General features: G+C 36.1%; 1 protein-coding gene across 2 annotated transcripts in view; it reads left to right on the top strand.

Moving 5' to 3' along the window:
• Positions 1-26,863, top strand: part of sec22c (SEC22 homolog C, vesicle trafficking protein) — a 123,559-nt gene that overhangs the window by 30,265 nt on the left and 66,431 nt on the right. Inside the window, exon 7 of one of the 2 annotated variants that reach the window (XM_015354184.2) lies at positions 21,951-22,110. The exons of the other annotated variant lie outside the window; for it this stretch is intronic. Coding sequence (XP_015209670.2) covers positions 21,951-21,971 — 21 coding nt within the window. The 3' untranslated portion in view covers positions 21,972-22,110. Of the gene's footprint in view, positions 1-21,950; positions 22,111-26,863 lie in introns of those variants that run through there. 2 annotated transcript variants of the gene reach the window in all.

Below are 26,863 nucleotides of genomic sequence, written 5' to 3'. Positions count from 1 at the left end.
TAAGATAGGCCACAAACTCAACACCTGTAACCAAAAGCCTGGGGAGACAATCAAAGCATTAGTGAGTAGCTTAAAAAGCAAAGCAAAGTATTGCAACTTTGATATTTTACAGGATGAACTTATTAGAGACAGCTGGTATGTGGCATTATAAATGACAATGTGAGGCAAATACTGTAATGTGAAAATGAACTGACGTTAGAAAAGGCAACCAGCATTTGTCAAATGAACAAACTCACAGTGCCGCCTATAGAAATATTGTCAGCTTCTCACAATATAGCTGATGTGGACAGTGTGCAGAAGTGAGTTCCAAGTAAGAAACATTTAAAGCTTTATCTGGAACAATTTAAAAGACAATAATTTATTATGAACTGCAAGTTTTGTGGAGGAAATCATACAGCCAAAAGGGAAAAGTGCCCTGCTTTCAGTCGGCAACGCAAAAATTGTAATAAAAGGAATAAGTTTTGAAAATGCTTCAGGTCTATGTGATAAACAGTACTTCCAGATATAAACAAATATATAAAAGACTCAACTGGAGCAAGTGCATAGTTCTAGTTCTGTCTTCATAGACAGTGAAGATTCATATTGTAGGGAAAACCGGTTCAGGGACGCCAAATATGTAATCATAGTGGCTCTCTGAAGGCACCAGTTCTGTAAGGTTTGGGCATTTACTGAGACAATTATTAATTGTAGCAGTAAATCACAAAGTTGATTCTTTTGATGGCTTTAGAATCCAACCATGCGATATAACTCAAACAACGCTCACACACAGGTACTAATACACGAGGATACATTTATTAATACATAGAATATGCATATAAAACTAACAGATCTTATCGAGAGGGTTATCAGAATACAAAAGGTATATATTCAATCAGTTACAAAGAGTTACATATATCAAGAGGACATACGTTCAGTATATCATTCATTAAGACCGTTTCGTAAAGTGAACTTGGTTACAACTTCTACATTAGATACTCAAACAAGTACATAACTCTTAGGAATTAAATTGATATCAACTGGTTGGGATAACAATTGAATTCTCGAGCTGTAATGCATTGAAGTTGAATACTCATCCAATCTTTGGGGATTCAGATCTCCTGCGGGCACAAAGAAACAGTTGCAGGCTGTTGCTGTCCAATCCGCGCTCTCTGGCTACTTGCCAGGCTGTGCTGTGTGGCTTGCGACGGTGCGCTGCTGATGCTCATTGTTGGCTTTAACTAGCAAAGTTTGTGCACAGGAGAAAAGATGACTGTGGGTCCCAGCAAGTCAGGAAGAGGACCGGTTCGTTCCTGATGAAGAGCTAGTTCTGAATAGTGATTCAGCTTTCCACAGTTCCGACCTGTTCACGAGGCCTGCTGCTGGTTACTCTCTGGTTACTCTCTGGCAACCTCCACTCTAGACTCTTAGAACAAAGGAAAGTTCTGGCACTCAGACACACTGGCCGTTCCGTGTTTGTCCGGGCTGAGTCTCAGGAGGCGCGCTGCGAGAATGTCCTGCCCTTGGGAGCCTTCTGCTCCTAGGCCGTCCTGCCCTGGAATTCTCCTTTGAATTCCCTTTAGAACAGTCCACAGAATCCTCTCCAGAATCTTACTGAATCTTGTTGAATCACACCCTTTTGAATCTGAATCTCAATCTTACAGGCTCTCTGTGTTGCCTGTTTTTACCTGGAGGAACTTCAGCTCATTGATTGGCTGAAAGTTCCATGGGCATCAGAGTCCCACGTGGGTTACTCGGCCCTATCAGTCCCTGATTGGTTGATCAAGGTGAGATATGAGTCATTTACTCCTGACACTTAGTAATGCAGTCCAGATGTCCAACTGGCACTCCCTAGACAGATAGGCGCCAATGGATGACCATTGATCATGATAGCCAGGCTTAGCTAAGTGCATCCCCCTTTGGGAGCTGTCCTTATCAAAAGAAAACATCTTGCATGAATGGTTTCTCTGTGGCTGCACCACAGAGATGAACAGAGAAATGGGGCCTCATTTGGGAAGGCTCAGAACACTTAATTCTTTCTTATTAATAAGCCTCGCCGCTACAATATCATGGGGATGGAGTCTCTGCTCACAAGGATAATTTGAACATAATGAGTACAGATAAAAAACCCCTCCAAAATCAGCTGTGGATTTTACATCAATGCTAATTCTGTAGAATCAAGCAAAGTGCAATATTATGTCTGAGACAAGCTTCAAAAGAGTAAAGAAAGATCAAAACGTAGACACAACAAACAATGCTAAAGTAATTGTGTATGGAATTAGCCAAAAGTTCAGTGCAGGAAATAACTATAAAATGCAAGTACAGGTAAAGGTTTATTCCATGTTGAAAGGAAAAGAAAAGAGACAGAATATGTTAGTTGTGAAGCATTCTTTTTCGTCAATATTATCCTAATCTTTTTGATGATGCACTTTGCAAGCTTCCAGTTATGTATTCTGTGAAGCTTCTGTATATCCCAATGTCACACCTGTAGTAAAACTACATCATGTATCCTGTTGCAGTGCAGGTGTGGCAGGGTGGCGGGTTAATTCCACTTAGAGCCACTAATGTGCATCCATGTTTTCTATTTCTTAGTCCTCCAATTGCTGCTGAAAGAATTTCTATGTGCATATTCTAGTATGTGAATAACTCACATGGAAAATCTAGCCTTACACAGCTGGTCTCTTTAGGAGTTTAAAAGGGATGGATGCAAAACTTAGGAGAGTTAGTATTAAGCAGCTTCAGGCCTGCTTAAGAAAATAGAACATCAGAAAAAGAAAAGATTGATAGGAACTGGGGATCAAATATCTGTCATAGAAAAGAAGTAAAAATCAGCCTTCATGAGAATAGGATGTAGAAACAGAGTTTGATCAGTAGGCCACTTAAAGGATCTCTTAAAATATAGGACTCTTGGGTCAGAAAAAAACAAGAATTAAAAGCCAGACTGTAACAGCAGGGGATGGTGAAAGCTATATTAAGCAAGGCAACAAACATGGGCATCATCACACCTGTCTCAGAGTCCACAAAATGGGTTTCATCAGCTCTGTGAAGCTGCCCATCCCTATAAACAGCAGAAACAATTAAACACACCACACATCTGTTGTTTGTTGGGGGTGGGAACAACTTCACAGAGCTGGAAAAGCTGGAAAAAAGCTGGAAAAGCTAACATCGCATAGTGCAAAAGACACAATTTCACCTGGGAGAAATATGACGATTTAATAAAGGCAGTCATATCTGTGTCATCAGACATCAAGGTGTGCCCTCATCCTGTATTCTACACCAAGAATTGACCAGAAACACAAAAATAAAAGAACTGTGACATCTGTGTGTTTTATTTGCACATACTGTAAGAACACTGTGAATGAAGACTCGGACAATGACAGTTTGTCACTGTATATGTTCAATTATTTTAAGAGAAATATTTTAAAATATTTCTGAGGTCTGTATGTGTGAGATGGTAGAGTTTAAAATGTTATTTTGCCACAATGTGTGCTTCTACAACCATTTGAACCTAAACAAGTTAAATTGCAGACTTCACATGGGCAACATTAAAGATAGATAGATAATACTTTATTAATCCCGTAGGGAAATTGATGTGTTACAGCAGTCCAGCCCAAGACAAGCAAAACAGACATCAGAATAGTTATAAAACGAAAGACAACAAAATAAATAAAAATAAATAAATACATAGGTGTGTGCAAAATGTGCATAGGTTTATACAGACTGATTGTCCAAAAAGTACAATGGAGTAAACATGCTGTCCATAGAGGAGCAAATGAAGGGCTAACAGGCCTAGCCTAGGGCAGTGTTATACACCCTGACAGCCGCCGGGAGGAAAGACCTGTGGAAACGTTCCCTTGAACACCGTAGCTGGAGCAGTCTATTGCTAAAAGTGCTCCTCTGCCCAGTAACAGTCCCATGAAGCGGATGAGAGGTGTTGTTCATGATGGCTGTGAGCTAAAAAAAAGTCTGTGAAGAACTACAATCATATACTGTATTGTTGGATTAGAAGGAGGAGAATACAAGAGAGACCAACAACGCATTCTGAAAGTTTCAGATCTTGCCACATAGAGAACAGTGTTTCTTCCTAATCAACATAAAGTTCTAGAAATCCCTGCAACATCAACTTCAGAGGAAGAATAACATGAAGTAAAACAGCCAACAAATGATGTAAACAGGTATATACTGTACACTGTACAGTATATTGTTAGAAAGACATGTGTGTAGTGTTCCAACACACTGCCCATTTAGTATGTGTTTAATAAACTTTATTTTAAAATGTAACAACAGTGTCTGATCTTCTCCACCCATGCAACACAATGCAACACATGCAAGTCACTAATCACAAACCCTGGAGTGTCTTAAAAACAAACAAGACAAAGCCTGGACCTCAATCCAATTCAGATTATTTGGCAGGTGTTGAAAATTGCTTGCTGAATTAGTCCATTCACCAATGGACCCCATCCAACTTGATGGAGTTTGAGCAATTTTGCAAAAACTAATGGGCAAAAATTGCAGTGTCCGGGTAGAGACTTATTCAAGAATACTCTAGGCTGTAATTTCTGCCAAAGGTGCCTCTACCAAATATGGACTAAAAGGGGTTAGAATATTCATGCAATCAGTTATTTTCGTGTTTTATATTTATACATAATTGTGAGGATCTGTAGATTTTTTTCACTTTGACATTATAGCATTCTGTGTCAATCAGTGGCACAAATCCCAATTAAATATATGATTTCATATTTTAACACAAATGATATACAGTATATACCAATCGGTCAGTTTATAAAGGTATTTTGTTTGTAAAAACTGGTCGTATTGGAAAATTTTACAAAAATAAATTTAAATTCACATTAATGTGAAAGAACTACAAAAATCATCAGGGTAAGGTACAAAGATGGACCAACATAAAACTTTGAGAAAGAAAATAGTTTGTTTTGAGCTGGAAATGTTCCGCATTACATAAATCAGATTTAGAATAATGGTGATTTTGACTGTATTTTTATTATTTCTATTCTGACTGTTCGTGTGTAAAAATAATTACAAGAGAAGATCCTTTCAGCTATTCTAGTTTAGGCTTGTGCATTCTGACATCATGGTGCTAATCTTTATGCTTTCAACATGTGACAGCAATGAATGATGTTCTCTATTGTGCTAGATAATGCTTTTTCACAATTATAGAGATCTGTCTGTATGGATGCTCTGTTAAATATTAAAATTCAGAAACTATTATTTTTATCTACAGTACGGCTCCCTGCATTACCATGCAAATGTGTTCTGTGGTACAGTACATCCATACATAATAAAGCAGAGTTTGATATGAAGTGTGTGAATCCAAGCAAAAGTTATTGTGCAATTGTGATACAAAATGCCTAAAGACCATGGTGTTGCTAAGAGTGAATTGTCACAGGAAAACCATTTACAGTATATAGGTTTTTTACAACATTGAATTAGACACAACAAAGTTATGGTTTTTAATTAGCACTGGTTCAACAGTTCAATACAAACTAGTGCAGAAACATGCTGTTTGTTAGTGATTAATGTTTTGGTTACTACTGGTTAAGCTCAGTGCTGTAGTATTTCAGATTGCATTAACACAGCAGGAGAGAAACTTGTTATCCTTAATTACATTGATTGAAAAGTAAAAATAATTTATATGCATTATTCCCGACCCCCATCAGAGAATTCAATCTTCATTGTTTATGTAGTTTTTAAAAAATATGAATTAGACTTAACAAAGCTTTGGCTTTTAAGAGGCATTTTCCTTTTTTATTTTATCACTGTTGCCAAGGTATTTAATCGGCCTTGGAGGAGGGAAGTGTTCTTTGTTAGTGATTAATGGGTCAATTGCTTTGTCTCAATATTGGTTAAATAAAATAAGAAAAATACTACATGTAAAAAAGCTGCGTACTTTAAATATACTGTACTTGGATATAAAATAACAAGAAGCACTTTCATCCTACAGTCCCAAAGTTGTAACAAACATTGAGGAAAGTAGATATAATAATGTTGTTCCTTATTTGATTATTTGTGCTGGCATAAATATCACATATTCACTGACATTTTGTCTGTTAAATCAATGTTGTCCTGTTTAAGGCCACATAATAAAAGAATCTGCACAGTACGTGTTATACCACATACTGTATGATGGCAGACGTAGGAGGGCAGGACATCATGCCTGCAGACACTGCTTGTGATACTTTAATCTATTCATTAGTAGAATAAATAATTCATGTATCATGCATCATTGTCTGGAGGGGGGAGAAAGTTGGGCCTTGGACCCCAAGAGGTTTATTTTCTTCCACTAGGAGTTTTTGTGTTCGTCTCTCTTTGGCCAAAAAAGCTGTTATTATATTGTTAACTGCTACAGATTATATTCTTAACTTTTATAAAGAGCTCTGTAACAAATTACTGCAAAGAGTACAATACCAAGTGAAATTGGTATGAAAGTACAATTTTTAAAAACATATTATAAAAATTTTATGCATTAAGCCAGTATTATAGAAACGTGTTGTTCTAAATTCTCAGGATTGAAAAGTAAAATTAATTTACATGAGTGAAATCAGACCCCCAACAGACAATTCAATAATTATAATGCAAAGAAGATTCAAACATTTGTGTAGATCTGTTACATTATATTTGGATTGTATGTAAATAGAAATGTGTAACAATGTGATTTATATCAGATCATTTTTGAGAATAAATATTTATCCAAGACATATTTTTTGTAAATATTCCTCTTAGATCTTAATGCACAACACCTGTATCCTCAGATCAATCAACTACTTGAAACCAAACAGGCTAGATGGGCTGAATAACCTCCACTTGTTTGTTACATTTCTTATGTTCTTATAAAAAAGAACATAAACAAAAAGAACAAAAAGAACAGTGTCAATTTGATACAAAACTCCACTTGTGGTGATGGATGGGAACCTAAATCCATAAGACACAGTGCCCACACACTACTAGCCTGTTGGTGACAAATGCTAATCAACATGATGGATCTATCGATGTCAGCTCTGTTCACAATTTACAGTAAGTGCACCTGCTACCATTTTTAAAATTATTTTTCTGATTAAAAAGATTTGAAATGTGTTGCATTTATAAGTGATTGTTTTAATTAAGAAAGGTTAGTCACAGCATTATTATACTGGAGTATGTGGTTGTGTTGTTACCATTACCGTTAACATAGGAGTTACTGTTAACTCCTATGTACTAAGAAAAAGATATTGTTACAGGTCCTGTTATTGTATTGGGATCTTCAGGACAAAAATCGGACTAGAATGAAGGCAGCTTTTTTAGCACAAGAAATACATTACCAGACAAAAATCTCCTAACAGCATCCAGACTCCCACATAGGGAGCCTGTCCCTGTTTATCTCCCTGGGGATGATGAATCTGATGGTGCAAGAGAAGCTCCTTTTCACTACAAGTCCTTTATCCAACCAGGCTTCCCTGTTATAACATTCTTTCTCCTGGTTATGTGCCGTATGACCCCTGTATGCCCACTGCATCAGTATTCCTGTGCTAACAGCAAGCCGCGCTCACTTGTACACACCCTGACACACATACAGAATGGAAATGGGAGTACATGTACAAGCCTGTAAACACAACGGCAAACCACATAGTCCAAAGGCTGCTTTTATGTCTAAAGGGCTCCATGTTCATTAAGCTGCCCACGCATGACATGCAGGTGAGGACCTAAGACAGGTCCTTGCCTCCTTACTCAATCAACCAGCTAACTGACACGGAACCCAAAGTTAACAATATTCAATTGTTTTTCAAATGTTCTCAGAGGTGGTATGGTTTCGGTTCTATGGCTTTCCACTTCCAGTAAAGAGATCACAGGTGTTAATTTACAGAAAGCCCTATATTGGAGCTACTCTCCAACTGGTGACACTGAGAACTCCTCTTCTGGCTGCACTAAGAGATGATTCCACTACATAACATCCACTTTAATCAGAGCTAAGCCTGTAATGCTTTCAACAAAGAGGTTTTTAGTGTCTTACATTTGCTCCGAGCAGACATCAGGAGGCTTTGAACTTTCAAGTTAAAGCCTAAGTATTAAGTAAGCTGTTGTTTATATTCATTGGCTCCTTTTGTCATTATTAGAATCTGACCGGACAACTCAATTAGTGGGTGAACAATAACATTGCTTGATACACTCTGCTTCACAATGATAGGAAGGCCAGACTTTGAAGAATAAAAAAGTGACCTTGTTTCTGTTCATTCCATGCATTCATGGTGAACTACGGGTGATTTTATTTAGAAATGTCAACCCCTACAGCAAAGTCAATACCAAAAGAAATATAGTGCAGTAGAAAGGAGTTGTTATAGTCATTGAACATTCGCAAGAGTCCTAACACAACAGGATGTTACTGTTAATAAAAATGTACTGCAAATCTTTCCCTTAACCTCCCTCTGTCCCATTTGGCTATAGAGGATGTAAAACAAAATGCAGGCTCTATACTTGTTGACTCCAGAGTTCTGGTCTTACTAAACACAGTAGATGTTCAAAGTACTTTTAATCATCACCAATTGTAATCATCACGTGGACATGTGGCTTGTGATGATGCATGTTTTATAACAGTCATATTTTTTCCTAGAATTATACAGTACGTCCACATGGTCTACTAGTTATAAAAGTTCACAGGCTTGTAATCACTTAATAACTTAATACAATACATTATTGACTTTTATTTGGCGCTACTACTTCCAGTGTTTCAGATATTGTGAATTGTAATCTATGAAAGCTGTAGAGATGAGAATTCCAACATACTGAAGCAACAGTGTTTGTCTTTTGTGATTGATAGACCTCACACCAAAGCTCTCTAAATAAAAAGTACAACACATAATTGAATGAGATCACAAATATTCTCACATATTTTAGCAGCAGATGAAAAATCTCCTTGCCTCTTTACTTGATGCATAAGGTGAGTTTACTGTTTTTTCAAAACATAACAAAAATCAGAAAGGATTTTTCACATTTTCTGAAATATCTGGAAAGCTTTTCTCAGTATTAATGCATTCAATTCTTTGTTCTTTCAAATACCAATCATAATCAAAGATATAATAAAATGGTGATTTAGTGAAAAAGTTTATTTCTCATTAGGTTTAATTCACCAGTAACATTGATAACAGTCAGAACCATTGCCATAAAATGTAATAGCTTTTTAATTAAAGGACTTTGACAAACCTTGCAAAACTTTAGCGACAGAACAGAATAACATGGTGTTTGTTTAAGAGTGAATGCTGTTATTTGTTTGTTATACTTTCTCAGAAAGCTCCAGAAACTCACAATGTATTTTAAATAATCTCGAAAGAAACAGTTGAAATTTGAAATTGACTACTATTGTTTTTTTGAATGTCTATATATGTCCAGAGTTGGTACAGATGTTAATAAAGTGAAATTGGATATGTAATAGGAGCTGCAGTCTTCTGAATTAGTCAGATCTGCACATTAAATTGTGCATTAGGATAACAAAAATGAAAGAGCATAATGTCGTATCCATAGTGTTGCAAGCATAATGTGTAATTTATTTTGAAAACAAAGTATGTCCTTATGATTTTAAATAGAAAAAGCATGAACCAAATTCCATGAATAAATGAGAAGAATGAAGTATGTAGAGTATGTGAAGGATAGAACTCTTTTCTGGTATCCCACTATTACTTCAATGGTCTTTCCGTTTTATTCAACATGTTATGCTCTTATCCACAAGACTTTAAATACGAAGGTGGCAATTTCTCTCATTTTACAAGTGCATGAACTTTTACAAATTAAGTTGTGTATTGCAAAAGCAAGTTAATAAGTAAAGGGAATTTTTAAATTACCCACTAGATTTTACTTAATAGGTACGGAAGAGTTCTATTTTTAAGCAAAGTCACTATGCAGTCCCCACAATCCTACTGCTCTTTATAAGGTCATGGGTTCCCATGTAATAAAGTGTTTTGCCACTTGAATCTCTGGATTTCAGTAAAGCGGCCAGTTGTTGCTGTTATTGGTGTGTAGCGGCAATGCTTGTTAATAAGACAGAATTACAGTAAGTGTTGCTGTGCTTTCCTAAATGATGCCCCATCTCTCTCTTCAGATGCTGCACCACAGAGAAACTATTCATGCAGGCTGATTTAAAGATGTTTACTTTTGATAAGGGACAGCTCCCAAATGGGGATACTCATTATGTTCAAATTATCCTTGTGAGCAGAGACTCCATCCCCATGATATTGTAGCGGCGAGGCTTATTAATAAGAAAGAATTAAGTGTTCTGAGCCTTCCCAAATGAGGCCCCATTTCTCTGTTCATCTCTGTGGTGCAGCCACAGAGAAACCATTCATGCAAGATGTTTTCTTTTGATAAGGACAGCTCCCAAAGGGGGATGCACTTAGCTAAGCCTGGCTATCATGATCAATGGTCATCCATTGGCGCCTATCTTTCTAGGGAGTGCCAGATGGACATCTGGACTGCATTCCTAAGTGTCAGGAGTAAGTGACTCATATCTCACCTTGATCAACCAATCAAGGTAGGGCCGATTAACCCACAAGGGTCTCTGATGCCCATTAAACTTTCAGCCAATGAACGAGCTGAAGTTCCTCCAGGTAAAAACAGGAAATGCAGAGAGCCTGTAGGACTAATTCTAAAGAGAATTCTAAGGAGAATTCCAGGGGCGTGAGACAATTCCAGGGCAGGACCGCCCAGGAGCAGAAAGGCTCCCAAGGCCAGGACATTCTCGCAGCATGCCTCCTGACCATCCTGAGACTCAGCCCGGACAACCACAGAACAGCCAGTGTGTCCGAGTGCCAGAACTTTGCTTTGTTCAAGAGTCGAGAGCGGAGGTTGCCAGAGAGTAACCAGAGAATCCACCCAAGGTTAGCATCAGCTGCAAGCCTCGTGAACAGGTCGGAACTGTGGACAGCTGAATCACTATTCAGATCTAGCGCTTCATCAGGAACGAACCGGTCCTCTTCCTGACTTGCTGGGACCCACAGTCATCTTTTCTCCTGTGCACAAACTTTGCTAGTTAAAGCCAACACTAACTAGCCGCACCGCAGCGCACCGTCGCAAGCCGCGCAGCACAGCCTGGCACAGAGCCAGAGAGCCCGCAGGAGATCTGAATCCCCAGAGATTGGATGAGTATTCAACTTCAATGCATTACAGCTCGAGAATTCAATTGTTATCCCAACCAGTTGATATCAATTTAATTCATAAGAGTTATGTACTTGTTTTGAGTATCCAATGTTGAAGTTATAACCAAGTTCATTTACGAAACGGTCTAAATGAATGATATACTGAACGTATGTCCTCTTGATATACAGTATGTAACTCTTCGTAACTGATTGAATATATATATCTTTTGTATTCTGATAACCCTCACGATAAGATCTGTTAGGTTTACATGCATATTCTATGTATTAATAAATGTATCTTCATGTATTAGTACTGTACCTGTGTGTGTGCGTTGTTTGAGTTATATCGCAAAGTTGGATTCTAAAGCCATTAAAAGAATCAATTTTGTGATTTACTGCTACAATTAATAAATGTCTCAGTAAATGCCCAAACCCCTACAGAACTGGTGCCTCATGGAGCACACTACAGGTGTTATTATTATAATAAAAAATCTGAAAATCAATCTGTCCTTGCAATGGATAAACCCATATTTACTAACACCACAAAAGTTCAATTCTTAACCAAATGTCAGTAATGTGATTATGTCAATGTTCTGGGATAGTGTAGTGTTAATAGCGTTCTTGTAAGTTCTTGCTTATTTCAAAGTGAGCAGATAAATCGATGGAATATACTCTAGTAGTGGACTGCAAATGAATTTGAAGCCACTCTGTTGTGGGACACTCATATTCTGCAACACAAGAATCCATTTTGTAGGTTGTGTTCACGTAAATGCCCAGTGCATTGTGAATCTTGGTGTTAGACTGCTTCTTCATCCACTTTACAGTCCAGATTTTAAAATGTTGGATGTTCCCATGGCTTGATGGAGGAACCTCTCGGAAGTTGGAATAATTAATGGTGACACTGGAATCTAAGTGGAAGTGCAGGAATATTTCAGGGAAAAATCAACATTTTTTTACTATGAAGTCATTGATAATCAATAAGCAGTGGCAGAGCGGAAGTTTGGTGATTAGAGGGGAACTCTGTTGAAAGATAAAATATTCCTCCACATCTGTGAGGTAGATTGAATGAATTCACAATCTCCCTTTACTTGTAGAATTATCCTGGAATCATCTGCTGAAAATGTCAGAAGTATTGTTTGCTTTGATACTTTGGTACTTACTTAACACTATTGTTATGTTGTTTTAATTTCCAGTTATGATGCTGCTTTTCTCAGTGAATTACCAACATATAACAACCGGAAATATATCAGAGCACCCAAAGTAAACCCAAGTGAACATTGGGAAAATATGCAAAATCTACATAAAAGCCCAGAAATAACCCAGTCCCCACAACTGTGAGGCTGCTACCATGTAGCTCAAACTGAATTATAAATATCAAATTTGCCTCTAATTTACTCTACAAAATTTTGTTTGTATTTAAATATCACTTCTTTGAATGCTGGAAGTTATTGTTCTGTCACAGTCATTCATCAATGTCTGAAGCATTTCAAAGCCACAGGCAGTTGACTGGCTTGTTCAATCTCTTTCCTACTCTGCAGACACTTTAAAAGTTTAAAGAGTCTGCAGATAAAAAAAGACAGGTGGTTATGCTACAAAACAACGTGTGGAAAGAATAAAAACACCAAAGAGAATGGATATATAATTCAAAACAGAGAATTTTAAAAATATTATGTTAAAATTGTACAATTCACTATTGAGACCTCTTTTTGAATGTTTTGATCACTACAGTACAAAAATAAAGATGTTATTACTCTGGAATCAGTCGAGAGATAGCAATCAGGTACATTCCTGGACTAAAAGGAATCTCCTACTCAGACATGCTAAAGCTGTTCACTTGATCTTTTTAATCTTGAATAGCGTAGACTTGACGTTCATGTTGAAAAATAATGTTTTCCCTTCCATGAGGATTATAAACAGATCTGTGCTACTTATGGGTAGTTTTGTATCCACTGGTCCTGGAGTTATTTTAGATTGAAGGACAGATGGATTCATAAGTGTATTCAGGATATTTGATCTGAAACCCTGGCACCCTCTACTAAGAAGCTGAAGCTTAAGTGGTAGCAACCCAGAGTGCACCTCCCAGTCTATTGCCACATGGTTAAAGGATCATAAAGGCAATATCTTAATTGGCTACCACAATATCCAGACTCAATCTAATAGAACACTTGTTGTATGAAGTAAATAAAACAGTTTACGTTTTAAGTTGAGCAGTCAGAAGGATCCTTAGACATTCTGCATGGAGGAATGGTAAAAGAATTCTACACTATAGTGCCTAGATCTTTCACAGAAAGCACATTCTCTGTTATCAGTCAAAAGACGGATCAATAGACGTTGGACTATCAGGTTGTGAATAACTTTAAATATCTATTTGGAACAAATGCAATTATTTTGGACAAATTTGTTTTTACAATATCTACTGATACTGATGCTTGCAATATTCCTGATTTTATTTTCTGTGTCGATACAACAAATATTGACTAAATGCATGCATTTTATTTCCTAAGATTATTTTTTCAGATGCATTGTTTCAGGTATGTGAATAATTTTAAAGTGAACTGTACAGTTAAAGAGATTTATAATTTATAATATTGTCTACAGTTTGAACAGAAAACACTAGAGGGACATCATTCAAATATTCAGAATCTTCAAAGGCATTGAGAAAGTCAACTATATAGACTACTGGTAACAGTTAAACATAAACCAGAGTCCTCCTGTTGTTTGCAGACTTTCTTATGTTTTTATCAGATGCTGTTGTGTTGAAATTGTTATAGTTACAGTTTATTATAATAACAATTTTTTTCAAATACATAACAATATCATTCCACACGGTGCATACTATTTTTGTGCATAATCCAGTAAGAGTTAAACATCAATAACTTAAATACCCACCAGAGAGGAATCAAATACATTTTTTAAACTGTGGGAGGTAAAATGAAATCTTCTCTAAGCCATGAAGCCTTTTTTCCAGAAACCGCTTGACAAGATCAATAAGCAAACAGCTGTACAACAAATGTAGGCTTGATAAGAACATCTCGAGGCAACTTTTCTAAAAGACCAAAGCTTCTTTCCACACTGTAATGACATATAAACCATACACCTATTATTATATTAAGGAATTAACCATTTAGCTCATATATTGTGCTTTAAAATGGCATTCAAAATAATATCTTTTGTACTTCAGTTAAAGATTACAGGTCATTTCCCCATGTAAAATATTTATAGAAAGTAACAGCAGGTATAAGCACAGTGTCCTGTGGGATTGCACTCAGCACTCTGTTTGACATTCCACTTCATAGAAATGCTCTGTGATTCTATTTTTACCCAGTTAGTTATACAACCTCATATGCGTGCTTGAATTGCTGTTTTTTTAGTGACAGCCTGAAATTATGTTCTTCATTTTGTTTCTCACAACATCTAACCAGAATGTTGCTGGGGACTAACAAAAGCAGCAAAATGATTTTTAGAACTATTAGCTATTTTCTGGACTTAAAAATGTATTTCTCTCAGTTAATTAATCAAAGATTTTAGAATGTAATTACTGTTATTAAATAAAAAAGTAGCAATACGTAGTTCCATCCATCTATTAACATGGCAGCAATAACGCAGAGCTGGTGTAGTGTGCCTAAAGGAATATGCTCACCAGACACAATCAATTCCAGTTAGTTCATTAAAAAATAAATCTGTTGATTTAAATAATACTGTGAACATTACATCAGAAAGGTTAGGTGAGAAAGGTGAGAAAGGCAAGATAGAGCCACTTCGACAATATGGCCAGTTTAGAAGATATTAGTTAATTAATCCATCCAGGCATTTCTTGAAAGAAGCCAGAATAATGTGTTCAACCACATGGCTGGGTAGCATTTTCCATACTCCCATAACAATTAGGGTTAAAAAAGTTACATTTATGCCCTCTGGTACTGTATGTGTGTCACTGTTCATTATAAAGATGTCCATCAGGCTGACTTTGTAAATGCCTTTGGGGATGGTTATTATTTATATCAGGTACCCTTGTAATCTTCTCTGTTCAAGACAAAAAAAAAAGATTCAGTTCTTTCAACCTGTCAGTGTCTTTAAGTCTCAGAATATATTTGATTGCTCCTCTCCGGACTGATTCTAGAGGAGCATTATCTTTTAGCTGTGTATCCTTTGCCTTTTAAATTGCTTCCCCATTTTATTTTGAAAATGTAAGTTACATGTCAACATATTAATAAGATGTAAGTAATACGTATTTTTATAAGTAGCCTTGACACGAACAGTTCTTTCCGGGCCCTATGCAGACAACACAATCCAGAATAGTGAGGAAACACTAGGAAAAAGTCATGCAGGAGACGGTATGGAGACAGGGTCCTAGGTGTGTAGGTGTCCAGGTGAAGTGAGTCCGGGGCGAACAATCCAAGACGAAGTCCAAACAGGAAACCAAAACAGAAGCATACAGATGCAGCCATTCAAAATGCATGGGCGATACCGCATTATTTTCCGGTGCGCTGTACCCAGTCTACCGCGAGTTACCGGTAAATACCGCTAGTTACCATAAATTCTCCTATAATACCGCAAGCAAAATAATAGTATCCGGAATTACCGCAAGGTGGAGCTAATAAAGCTAAACCTCTCATGTTTGAGCTGTCGCCATCAAAGTCTTTAATGAAGATATTACTAATAGTATTAATAATGAATGACCTTGGACAAGCTGTAAGTGTAAACTCAAAGTATTGCCCTGATCCACATTCTTTTTTTCATTGACCGTCTTTGTAAAAGTAACACCACAGCATTTCGCAATCACACATTTGTTTCCAATCATGCAAAGTACAGTTATTTTTGAGAATCGATTCACCATGCCTTTCACATGCTCAGAAAAGAGATTGATTTAGGAACATAAACATATTACCGTAATCAAACTGTACTGTATACAGTATGTATATGTATATTTAATGTCTTAACTGTGCCCGTTGTAGTATTGAATATTTATATGGAATTTTACCACTGAAGGGAAATCTTAGTAGCTGAGCATAAAAAGAATAGGAGCATACTGTAACGCGTGTGAAGGCCATAAACTATATTAATTTTGGAACTTAAACATACAGTATATGGCTGGTCTAGGTACTTTAAAGAAAACATACACACCAGTATTCCATTTCTCCCTAAACATTTTAAGCATCGAAGTCTTTAACTAAAGAGATACCGTAGTCAACAAGCATACTTTTAGAATTTGATTAAAAGGGAATATAATATGGAATCGCGTATCTCAAGAAATTAATAATGATATAATTATATTAATGTACCGCAACACAAGAATAGTACACACTGTACATTGTCTGTTGATAATGTTTCTGTAGTGCTTTTTCAGCACTCTGCATGTGACCTTGCCGGTGGCGCTGTGGGTTAGGTTCCTGACTCCCATGTCACACAGTCTGTGATCGAATTCCACTGGAACCATTACTTTTTTTTTAACAAACATTTCTTTGAAAAAATAATGAAACGTTTCCCTTGGTAAGAGATTAAATAAAACCTCACTCGCACCAAACACCAAATTTATATTTCTAAATATCACAACATGATCAAATTTAAGTCATTTCAAAAAACACTGAAATGAATAGTCACCTATGCGTTACAAAATAAACATTTATTGATTTGAATTGCGTTTTGATTTAAATCGTAAACGCGTGTTTAAATATATGTGTTTTTTGATTCACAATCAGACAAATGCAACATAAATTGATATCTTTGTCTTCTAAGTATCTTAATAAACTTTCAGCATAGCTTTCTCCCCGTTTAGATTTATTTTTCTTGGGATCTTGGGATCAAACGTGGAAAGATTAGATTGTAATCGTTTTTATTTTTAAAATACATTTTATAAAAGTGTAATCTATGCTAAAAAGTTGTATACCACCTGCTATAAAGATACATATTGTAATACTTTAGGTTCGGATAGGACAGACACGAGAACTCAGACTTGCGGAGTTAAAGCAAGTTAAAGCCTTGATTTTATATATCACCTTTAAAAGTGGAATCTCAAAGCAAAGTAAATACCCCACACTGATTGTCATGCTAATAAAGCACCTTGAATTTAATTGAATTGAGGGAGAGGGCAACCGAGAGAGCCAGGACAGACATGCAAATAAGATACACTCCACAGACATTCACAACAGCAACATATCATAAAACGTTTGCACATATAGTTACGTTATTACTTGGTTTTCAAAGTGCAATGAAATACAATATTGTTGCTGTTGCTGTTATTGTTGTTTTTATCCTGTAAAGCGTTTTGAGAAGCCATCTTTAAAGGCGATATATAAAAGCGCTGAATCTTATGGAATGTGTTCCGCCGGGGATCTAACCCCAGCATCTAACCCCTCTGATTGGAGAAAAAAGACGTGCTGGTTTGTTATACTGTACATACTGTGCCAGGAAGATGATTTCTTTCCATTCGAAATGTGTATTTTAAAAGTTTAAGAAGTAAAAACCTTACAGCGTACACAGATTTCTAAACTGATCCGGATCGTTATCTTTGTCTTATCCATAATAATGTTCACCGCTCTGTCCAGCAAATTAATAATAAACTTTATTTTATATAGCGTTTTAAACGAATAAGTAATTAGATTGCTCATAAACCTAATTGCTTTTTCTACATAAACACAGCGTGATTGCTCTCTGAAAATGCTTTTTCTTTATATTTAGGCTCAGATTTCAACTATAGATCGTATTATTATAAACTTTTTTTTAAGGGGATGAGAAGAGTGACAAACTAGTATACAGTACTTTAAAACATTAATAAAATAATAATAATAATAAAAACAATAATAAAAAACATTGCCACACCCGGACCGTTAAACCAACGCATTAGCACGTCAAAGCCCATTGAGGAGCCGGGCGCAATAGCTGTTTTGTCCCTTGATTTACTGATCTACATTAATTACAGAAATCGAGTTCCTGCTCTTTGCAGATGACCTGGTCCTGCTGTCGCCCACAAAACAGAGGCTGCGGCAGAACCTGGCACTGCTGGAGCAGCACTGTCAGACCTGAGCGCTGACAGCCAATCTGGACAAGACCAGAGTTATGGTTTTCCAGAAAAAAAGCCAGACCTCCAGTAGTCTTCCTGAAATCGTCAGATTATGAACGAATAAAAGCATCTTATTAAAAACACGTTTTTGTTTGTTTGGGAGCTATATTATGTATTTTTCATATGTAAGATATAATGATGTGTTCCCGCTTACACATCGCATAACTTTAAAAGCTAGAAAAACAGGTTTCGATTCACATTATCTGGTGAGCCTTGTTTTGTCAAAGGACAGCACAAAAAAAAACAGACATTGTGTGGTACAGAACAGAGCTCAGTCAATTCAAACAAGTTCAGTTTAAAAAAAACTGCAACGGACATAAAAACTCCCTTGCTTTTAACAAAGCGTTTCATAATTGCCAACTACGAAATTTATTTAAACTGCGACACTTATCATTCAACGAGAGCTTGAAATATCACAAGGATCCTCTAGAGCACAGCAAAGACTGTATTAAAAGTATACTAGTGACAAACTAGTATACTTTAGATATTTTTTTCTGAACCGGGGAAAATCTGATCATGTTTCTCTATAACAATAATAAAAATTATTATAAATAATTATTTTACATATCACCTTTATGTGATATCACCTTAAGGACAGCACATACAAGGGTTAATTGCACAATGGACCGCGCAAAGAAATTTAACATAGTCTTCTTTAGGTGTGAGGGTAGGAGTGGATCGCAGCAGGCATAATCGGCAAATTAGGAAAACAAAGAACAGGACAGGCGAGACGTTTATCCAGAGAGCGAGTGATCAGAAAAAGGAACAGCTGTTACGCCCAGGTTTTACGCTCTTTCTCTGCTGATTGAATAAAAGCATTTTATTAAACGCGTTTGTCTGGGTATTTACTTTGTAATCTGTGGTTTACATCTACTGTATTGTTTTGAGATGCCACTTTTAAAGGTGATATGTAAAATAAAATTAATTCTATACAGCAATCGCATATTTGGGTACCGTTTCATAAAACTTTCATGCTTAAAATGTTTAGGGAGAAATGGGAGACTGATAATGGAATGGAATGGAATGAATGATAAGTGTCGCAGTTTAAATAATTTTCGTAGTTAGAAATTATGAAACGCTCTGTTAAAAGCAAAAGAGTTTTTATGTCCGTTGCAGTAAAAGAAAATGCCTGACAAAGTAGGGCTTGGACAGATTCCAAGTGCATTTTTGCAATTTACGTTGCATTGTCCAATGTGCTGCTGTAATACAGTTTAAAATAAGTCTAAACTGTATCAGCTTTATTTATGGGTTGCAATTTAGAAAAAGTCAAAAACTGCACTCAAAATGCAATTTAGAGCTTTCTGGCAAGAGGAGACACCCAAATTAATAATGTAACATGCCACTAAGAATCAGCGCTTTTATATATCGCCTTTAAAGGTGGCTTCTCAAAACGCTTTACAGGATAAAAACAACAATAACAGCAACAACAACAATATTGTATATCATTGCACTTTGAAAACCAAGTAATAACTTAACTATATGTGCAAACGTTTTATGATATGTCGCTGTTGTGAATGTCTGTGGAGTGTATCTTATTTGAATGTCTGTCCTGGCTCTCTCGCTCGCCCTCCCCCTCTCTCCCTCAATTCAATTAAATTCAAGGTGCTTTATTAGCATGACAATCAGTGTGGGGTATTTACTTTGCTTTGAGATTCCACTTTTAAAGGTGATATATAAAATCAAGGCTTTAACTTGCTTTAACTCCGCAAGTCTGAGTTCTCGTGTCTGTCCTATCCGAACCTAAAGTATTACAATATGTATCTTTATAGCAGGTGGTATACAACTTTTTAGCATAGATTACACTTTTATAAAATGTATTTTAAAAATAAAAACGATTACAATCTAATCTTTCCACGTTTGATCCCAAGATCCCAGAAAAATAAATCTAAATGGGGAGAAAGCTATGCTGAAAGTTTATTAAGATACTTAGAAGACAAAGATATCAATTTATGTTGCATTTGTCTGATTGTGAATCAAAAAACACATATATTTAAAAACGCGTTTACGATTTAAATCAAAATGCAATTCAAATCAATAAATGTTTATTTTGTAACGCATAGGTGACTATTCATTGTTATTAAAATGACTTAAATTTGATCATGTTGTGATATTTAGAAATATAAATTTGTTTGGTGCGAGTGAGGTTTTATTTAATCTCTTACCAAGGGAAACATTTCATTGTTTTTTCAAAGAAATGTTTGTTAAAAAAAAGTCATGGTTCCAGTGGGATTCAATCACAGACTGTGTGACATGGGAGTCAGGAACCTAACCCACAGCGCCACCAGCAAGGTTACATGCATAGTGCTGAAAAAGCACTACAGAAACATTATCAACAGACAATGTACAGTGTGTACTATTCTTGTGTTGCGGTACATTAATATAATTATATCGTTATTAATTTCTTGAGATACGCGATTCCATATCATATTCCCTTTTAATTAAATTCTAAAAGTATGCTTGTTGACTCCGGTATCACGTTAGCTAAAGACTTCCATAATTAAAATGTTTAGGGAGAAATGGAATACTGGTGTGTATGTTTTCTTTAAAGTACCGAGACCAGCCATATACTGTATGTTTAAGTTCCAAAACTAATATAGTTTATGGCCTTCACATGCGTTACAATATGCTCCTATTCTTTTTATGCTCAGGTACTAAGATTTCCCTTCAGTGGTAAAATTCCATATAAATATTCAATACTACAACGGGCACAGTAAAGATGAATCTATAAACTATAAATCTTTCTACGACAGACCAACGGACCACGAGTGCCCCTGTCGGTCAACCAATCACGTACCGCGGTACCGCGCGTCATCGTGCGTCACAATGCGTGACGCCGTAGCCAATTACCTCCGGTATGTGTGTGTACCACGCACTTTGAATGGCTGCATCTGTAAGTCCATGGCCAGGCGATCCATCCAAGGGATTAAAAACCAGGAACCGGGTCAGGACCAGCAGCAGGGATAAGGAACAGAAAGTTAAAACCATAACGGAGCCAGACACAGCAGGACCCGGGCTCTCACGAAACTGAATTAAATGAAGAGCCTCGAATGATGTCTGTGTCTGGCTTTTAAGGGGGAACTGAAAAGGGGCTGGAATAAGGAACAGGTGCAGGTAATGGGGCAGGAAGGACTGGAGCGCCCTTAAGAGGATGGGTAGCGATCATGACAGGCCTATTGTCACTCCCTAAATGCTTACTGCCTGAATGTCAAGAATTCTTTATGAGAAATACTATAAAAAACCTTCTGGAAATCTAAATACATTATGTCATACAGTACCTCATGCATTTTCATTACAGTTGTTGCTTGTTTAAAGAGTTTTCACTAGTTAGTTAGGCAAGACCGACCTAAATCCATGTTTACTATTTCTAAGGATATCAGTTAGATATAAGTGATTATCTAGTTCTAATAACAGTTTCCATAACCTTACATGTAATGGAAATGAGACATGTTGTTCTATAGTAACTGTGCTTAACACATTATTTGCACTACAGTTTGTGTATGTATGCACAGACCAATATGACCATAAATTATCAGAAATATTTGAAAGTTTAATTTTCAAAGGTGCACCTCCTATATCACAAAATACATGCATCTGTGTAATTAAATATGTACATGCAATACATAACATATTTATTCCATAAATATCCCAATTACTGTATGTATCTGAAAATAAGACAGTGACATTTTCTGTGATAAAGTATGTCTATTCTTTTTACTTCTTATTCCAATAGATGTCATGCTCTCTACCCCAATATTTCTTGCCTTAATCCCTAACCTAACCTAATCTTTTTAACATTGCAGCTTCCAACAATGAAAGCCTGAAAAAACCAAGGGAGGAAAGACATTCTTCAAAGAAACATACTGTAATTGCTTTCTCACGTGCACATTAGTATTCTCATTTCACTTGTTGTGTTGAGCACACAAACTGTTGAAGACAAATGTGGCATTTGATAGTTTACTTTCGGTCTTTTATTTGTTATTTTTTCCATATAATAATACAACTATAAGTGAAATGACATAGTGTAGGTACTGTACTGCAGGGCACTTTTCTCAAAATACAATTTGAGACATCAGACTCAGCTCATACTGTACCAATACTCCATATTTTCTGGGCATTAGCCAGTTCATAATCAACCAGTACATGTATAACTTTGAGATTACATTTTGGAGAATCAATTTTTCATGTGAAACTTCATCAAAAGGATGTAGAATGTCACAACCTCTGCTCCATCAATTCTTAATTCCTTCCCCTAAGACAAGGTCTTGACTGGGTGAATATTTGAAAATGTCAGTGGTGCAGAAATAAAATGTCCGACACTAATTCATGAATCAGACTTCTACCTAGAGGGAAAAAAACACCTCTCACATGCTTAATATTAATAAGAAAGTTCAAATATATAATCTATCACAAAATGTTTCCTTCCAAGAGTTTTTGCTATTTTACCTATATAGAAAAGCAAACCTCACACAAACACACATATAGTACATGAATGAATATGGATATAATCACTTACATTTTAAATGCAACCTACCATCAGTTAATTTCTTATGAAACAGAGATACTATATGCTTATCTAAATTTCATATTATGTTTTTTACAGCTTCAAGAGATAAAAGTGCTATATCAGTTGAGACGTTAATTACAATCCTATTGCAGCTTGTTATATATACAGTATGTATAAACTCATGATCATAATTTTATGTGTTGAGGTTTGTTAAGGAACCTACTGTTATAGCCATAATTTTAATAATCAATGATTTGACTATAGTTACACAGTTATATTAAATGTTAATCAAGCAGCACAATATCAGTCATTCTAAATTTGTTTTTAAGTTTAAGGAAGTACATTAACACCACAAAGAAAAACTCTGGTGGTAGCATAAAGATTGTGGTGGGGTCAATAACCCCAATTTCAGGACTCAGTTTGATATAGACTGTGATATTATTGTACAACATAAAGTTCACAGATTCACAGATTATTAGATGTGTGCATAAGGATTTTAAACTCAATCATAGACATAGACATACTGTACATGCAAATATGGCAATAAGGAGGACACAGATCTGCCATTGTGTGTTTGTGGAGCTGTCTCTGAGTTACCAAACCCTGGGATCCTTTCACATCATAATGATTTTAGCATTAAACATTTTGGAGATGCGTAACTACAGTATGTCCACTCTATTTCAGGTTTTCATGTATTTTACCACAGATATTGTTCCATGAAATTAAATTCTAAATCTGGCTTCCTGCAGTTGTTGGTTGCACAAATAAACTGACTTTAGCTAAATTGAAAGTATAGCCAGCAAGAAATAAAACCGGTTTATTTTTTCTGACATTTACAGTACATCCATAGAAGGGCTGGATTAGGATTGTAATGAGTAATTAAGATAAGCCAATTCATAAACAAAGTCTGATACCAAGATCATCAAGGATCTTAAAATATCCTCAAAGTGATCCCACTTCTTGACATGAAATTAGAGTTAAAAGTAGCTGTTTCCCCAAAGCTGCAAATTTTTTCCACTTGAAGCCTGCTTTAGGATTTCAAATCTGACAGAAATGAACTAGGGAGTTTTATTTACTCAAAAAACGATTTACACAAAATAATGAGTTGGTAATCAATGAACTATAAAAGGCTGATAATTCTATCACAGTTAAACAATACAGCAATATTTTGTAAAATGTATTGTAACACAACACAAAGAAGAGGCAAAAAACAAATACAGCCCCAGCCAAAAACCTCTGTACCAAAAACCCAATCCATTTACAAGGAATCTTTTTACAAATAAGAAGTGCAGGCTTCTAATATTACACAAATTCTTTACATATACCTTTCTTTTCGTGAACCCCTGCCCTATACACTACATTTTGTTTTACTACTACTACTAATAATAATTGCTTATACTTATATAGCACTTTTCTGGACACTCAACTCAAAGCGCTTTACAGGTAATGAGGACTCCTCTCCACCACCAATGTGCAGCATCCACCTGGATGATGCGATGGCAGCCATAGTGCACCAGAACACTCACCACACATCAGCTATCAGTGGGGAAGAGAACAGAGTAATGAAGCCAATTCATAGATGGGGATTATTAGGAGGCCATGATTGGTAAGGGCCAATGGGAAATTTGGCCAGGATGCCGGGATTACACCCCTACTCTTTTCAAGAAACGCCCTGGGATTTTTAATGACCACAGAGAGTCAGGACCTCGGTTTTAGTCTCATCCAAACGATGGCCAAATGATGGCCTGTTTACAGTGTAGTGTCCCCGTCTAACACCATCCAGGTACTGACCAGGCTCACACCTGCTTAGCTTCGGTGGGTTGCCAGTTGTGAGTTGCAGAGTGATATGGCTGCTGGCATTACTACTAATGAGCAACAAATGACACATCTAATCATGGACTGTCCTTGAACTTTTGTTCATTTTCGAAAGGGCACAAAGCAGGATACATCCTAGATGGGATGCCAGTCCATCTCACACACAGACACAAACACACATTTACAACATGGTACTGTATATTTTCCTAAAAGCCAAAGAACTTACTGTACTAGTATGTTTTCGGACTGTGGGAGGAAACCAGAGCACCCGGAGGAAATCAACACGAACAGAGGGAGAACATAAAAACAGATAGATCTGCAGGTCCAGTATTGAACCCAGAGCCCAAGCACTGCGAGGCAGCAATGGTGAACCACTGTGCTTCTGTGCTGCACTTGTCTTTAAGATTTTCTTTTTTTTTAATTCACAAAGAAGATAACATGGCAATGTGAAAGTCAATGGAAAAAGAAATCCCATTAGGTGGTGTTGTACCCCTTGCTGTACTGTATATAAAGGGGCAAAATTGCATATTGCATACAGGTGGCATTGTCAGGATGACACTGGACCCCTGTAGTAGTGCTGCAACTCAGTGAGACAAACCCATATTTATGTCCATATCCCATTGAAGGGAATTAAAATGAGCAAGCAAACTCAGAAGAAGACTGTTGTTGCAGAGTTTCCTGTACCTAAAAAATCCCACACTTGACAGTGCATTTGGAAGCACATTGGTCTGACATTTTGTAGTTTCAGGAATAAAAGTTCTTTTGAATGATTCATATCCTAAAAATTAGATAAATAATGACCTGGGATGTAGTCTTCTGGATTATGAGAATGCCACAAACAGGACTTTTGGGAATATCTGAATGCAAATGTTAAAGATGTAAAATTATAGTGAGTTATAGTGAGTAAACATCCAAACTATCTATGTCAACCATAAGTGGTCTCTCCGATAGTTTTAATAATCAGTTTATTGACCAAGGTGGTGGGTGGAGATTAACTGATTGTTTTGTGTTAAATGTTTAATTGATTTACAGTATAAGTTCCAACCAATTTGACTTGCAATAGTAAACTTTGAAAAGAAGAAGCTTTTTTTTTACTTACAATTCATATGCATATGAGGATATTTTAAGTAAAAACTGTTCTCATCCTTCATGCAAAAAAACATGGATTTGCAGGTGATGACATTTTTAATAATTTGTTAAACATTTTATCAAAGTCTACATTTCTTGTTTTGCACTGATGTACTGTACACCAGTCCATGAAATAGCCATGGGAAATTCCTTTAGTCTTAGGCTAATGATAGACAAAGTGACTGTACATGAGCTCTGTTTTGGGGTTTCATTTGGGTCATAATGATAGATGTATTCCAGACTAAAAGGATAAAAGGAAACCTTACAAAGGAGTGCATTGGGAATTGAGCCAATATGCCATTAGAGAACCAGGTGTTGCATTGGTTGGCTTTAGGAAAATGAGCATTTACATGAGCAATGAAAAGTTGAGTGCCACTGGAAAATCTGGAGATTAGTGTTACAACATAAAAAAATCCTTCACAGTTAAAATGTGCTTCATTACAAATATTAACTAATTACTTAAAGGCTTTATCCAGATGCTTAAATCTTTTTGTTGTACCTTTATCGTTAAAGAAATTGTAGTGTACATGGTCCTCTCTCTGTATTTGTCTTCATTTTTTTTTTCAAATTTCAGAGGGTTGAAATTAAATGTAGCTTCATCACTGAGAGCTTACTCTGATAAATTTTTCAGTGAGATCCTCGGTTCTTAACCCTATGCATCCTACAGTAATTTAACACATACCCATTTTGTCTTTTTGCATGAATTGTAAACAGTTCTAATCATTGGGTTTAAATTACACTTTAATTGGCACTGTAGCCCCAGAGGATATAGAACTTTGTTATTTTATGCACATTGTTTTATCACACAAGATAATTAATACTGTAGATACATTTTAAATGGTGTGTCTTGATGTGTGGGTTTAAGAAAGTAAATAAGTTTTATTTAAATACATTATATGTCTGAAAAATGTGGTAATTACAAAATATCACTGGACAAAAATCTAGATCTTTTATTGTTTTCTTATGTATTTAAATAGTTTATGATTAAAGGTTTTGACAACACATTTTAAGATTAGGTTATCTTTATCTTTTCAACTGATGTTGAAATTCTAATTTGACCTTTGGGCATTTTTAAAAACCCTCAGGGCTGTTACAAGTATATGCACTTGCACTGTCTTAACTGATTTTGGATATTTCATTTTCAATATTTGCACAGTTGTGAACACTATGTGATAACCAGAATTATGTTTAAAGAAGCTAGATATCAGTTCAAGCCTTAACTACAATCTTTCTATAGAAGAATGTAACTAAACCACACAGCATTCT

The sequence above is a fragment of the Lepisosteus oculatus genome, chromosome 6 (assembly GCF_040954835.1).
Source record: "Lepisosteus oculatus isolate fLepOcu1 chromosome 6, fLepOcu1.hap2, whole genome shotgun sequence".
NCBI lineage: Eukaryota > Metazoa > Chordata > Actinopteri > Semionotiformes > Lepisosteidae > Lepisosteus > Lepisosteus oculatus.
Note: the sequence above shows the minus strand (reverse complement) of the source record. Positions and strands in the feature narration are given on the sequence as shown.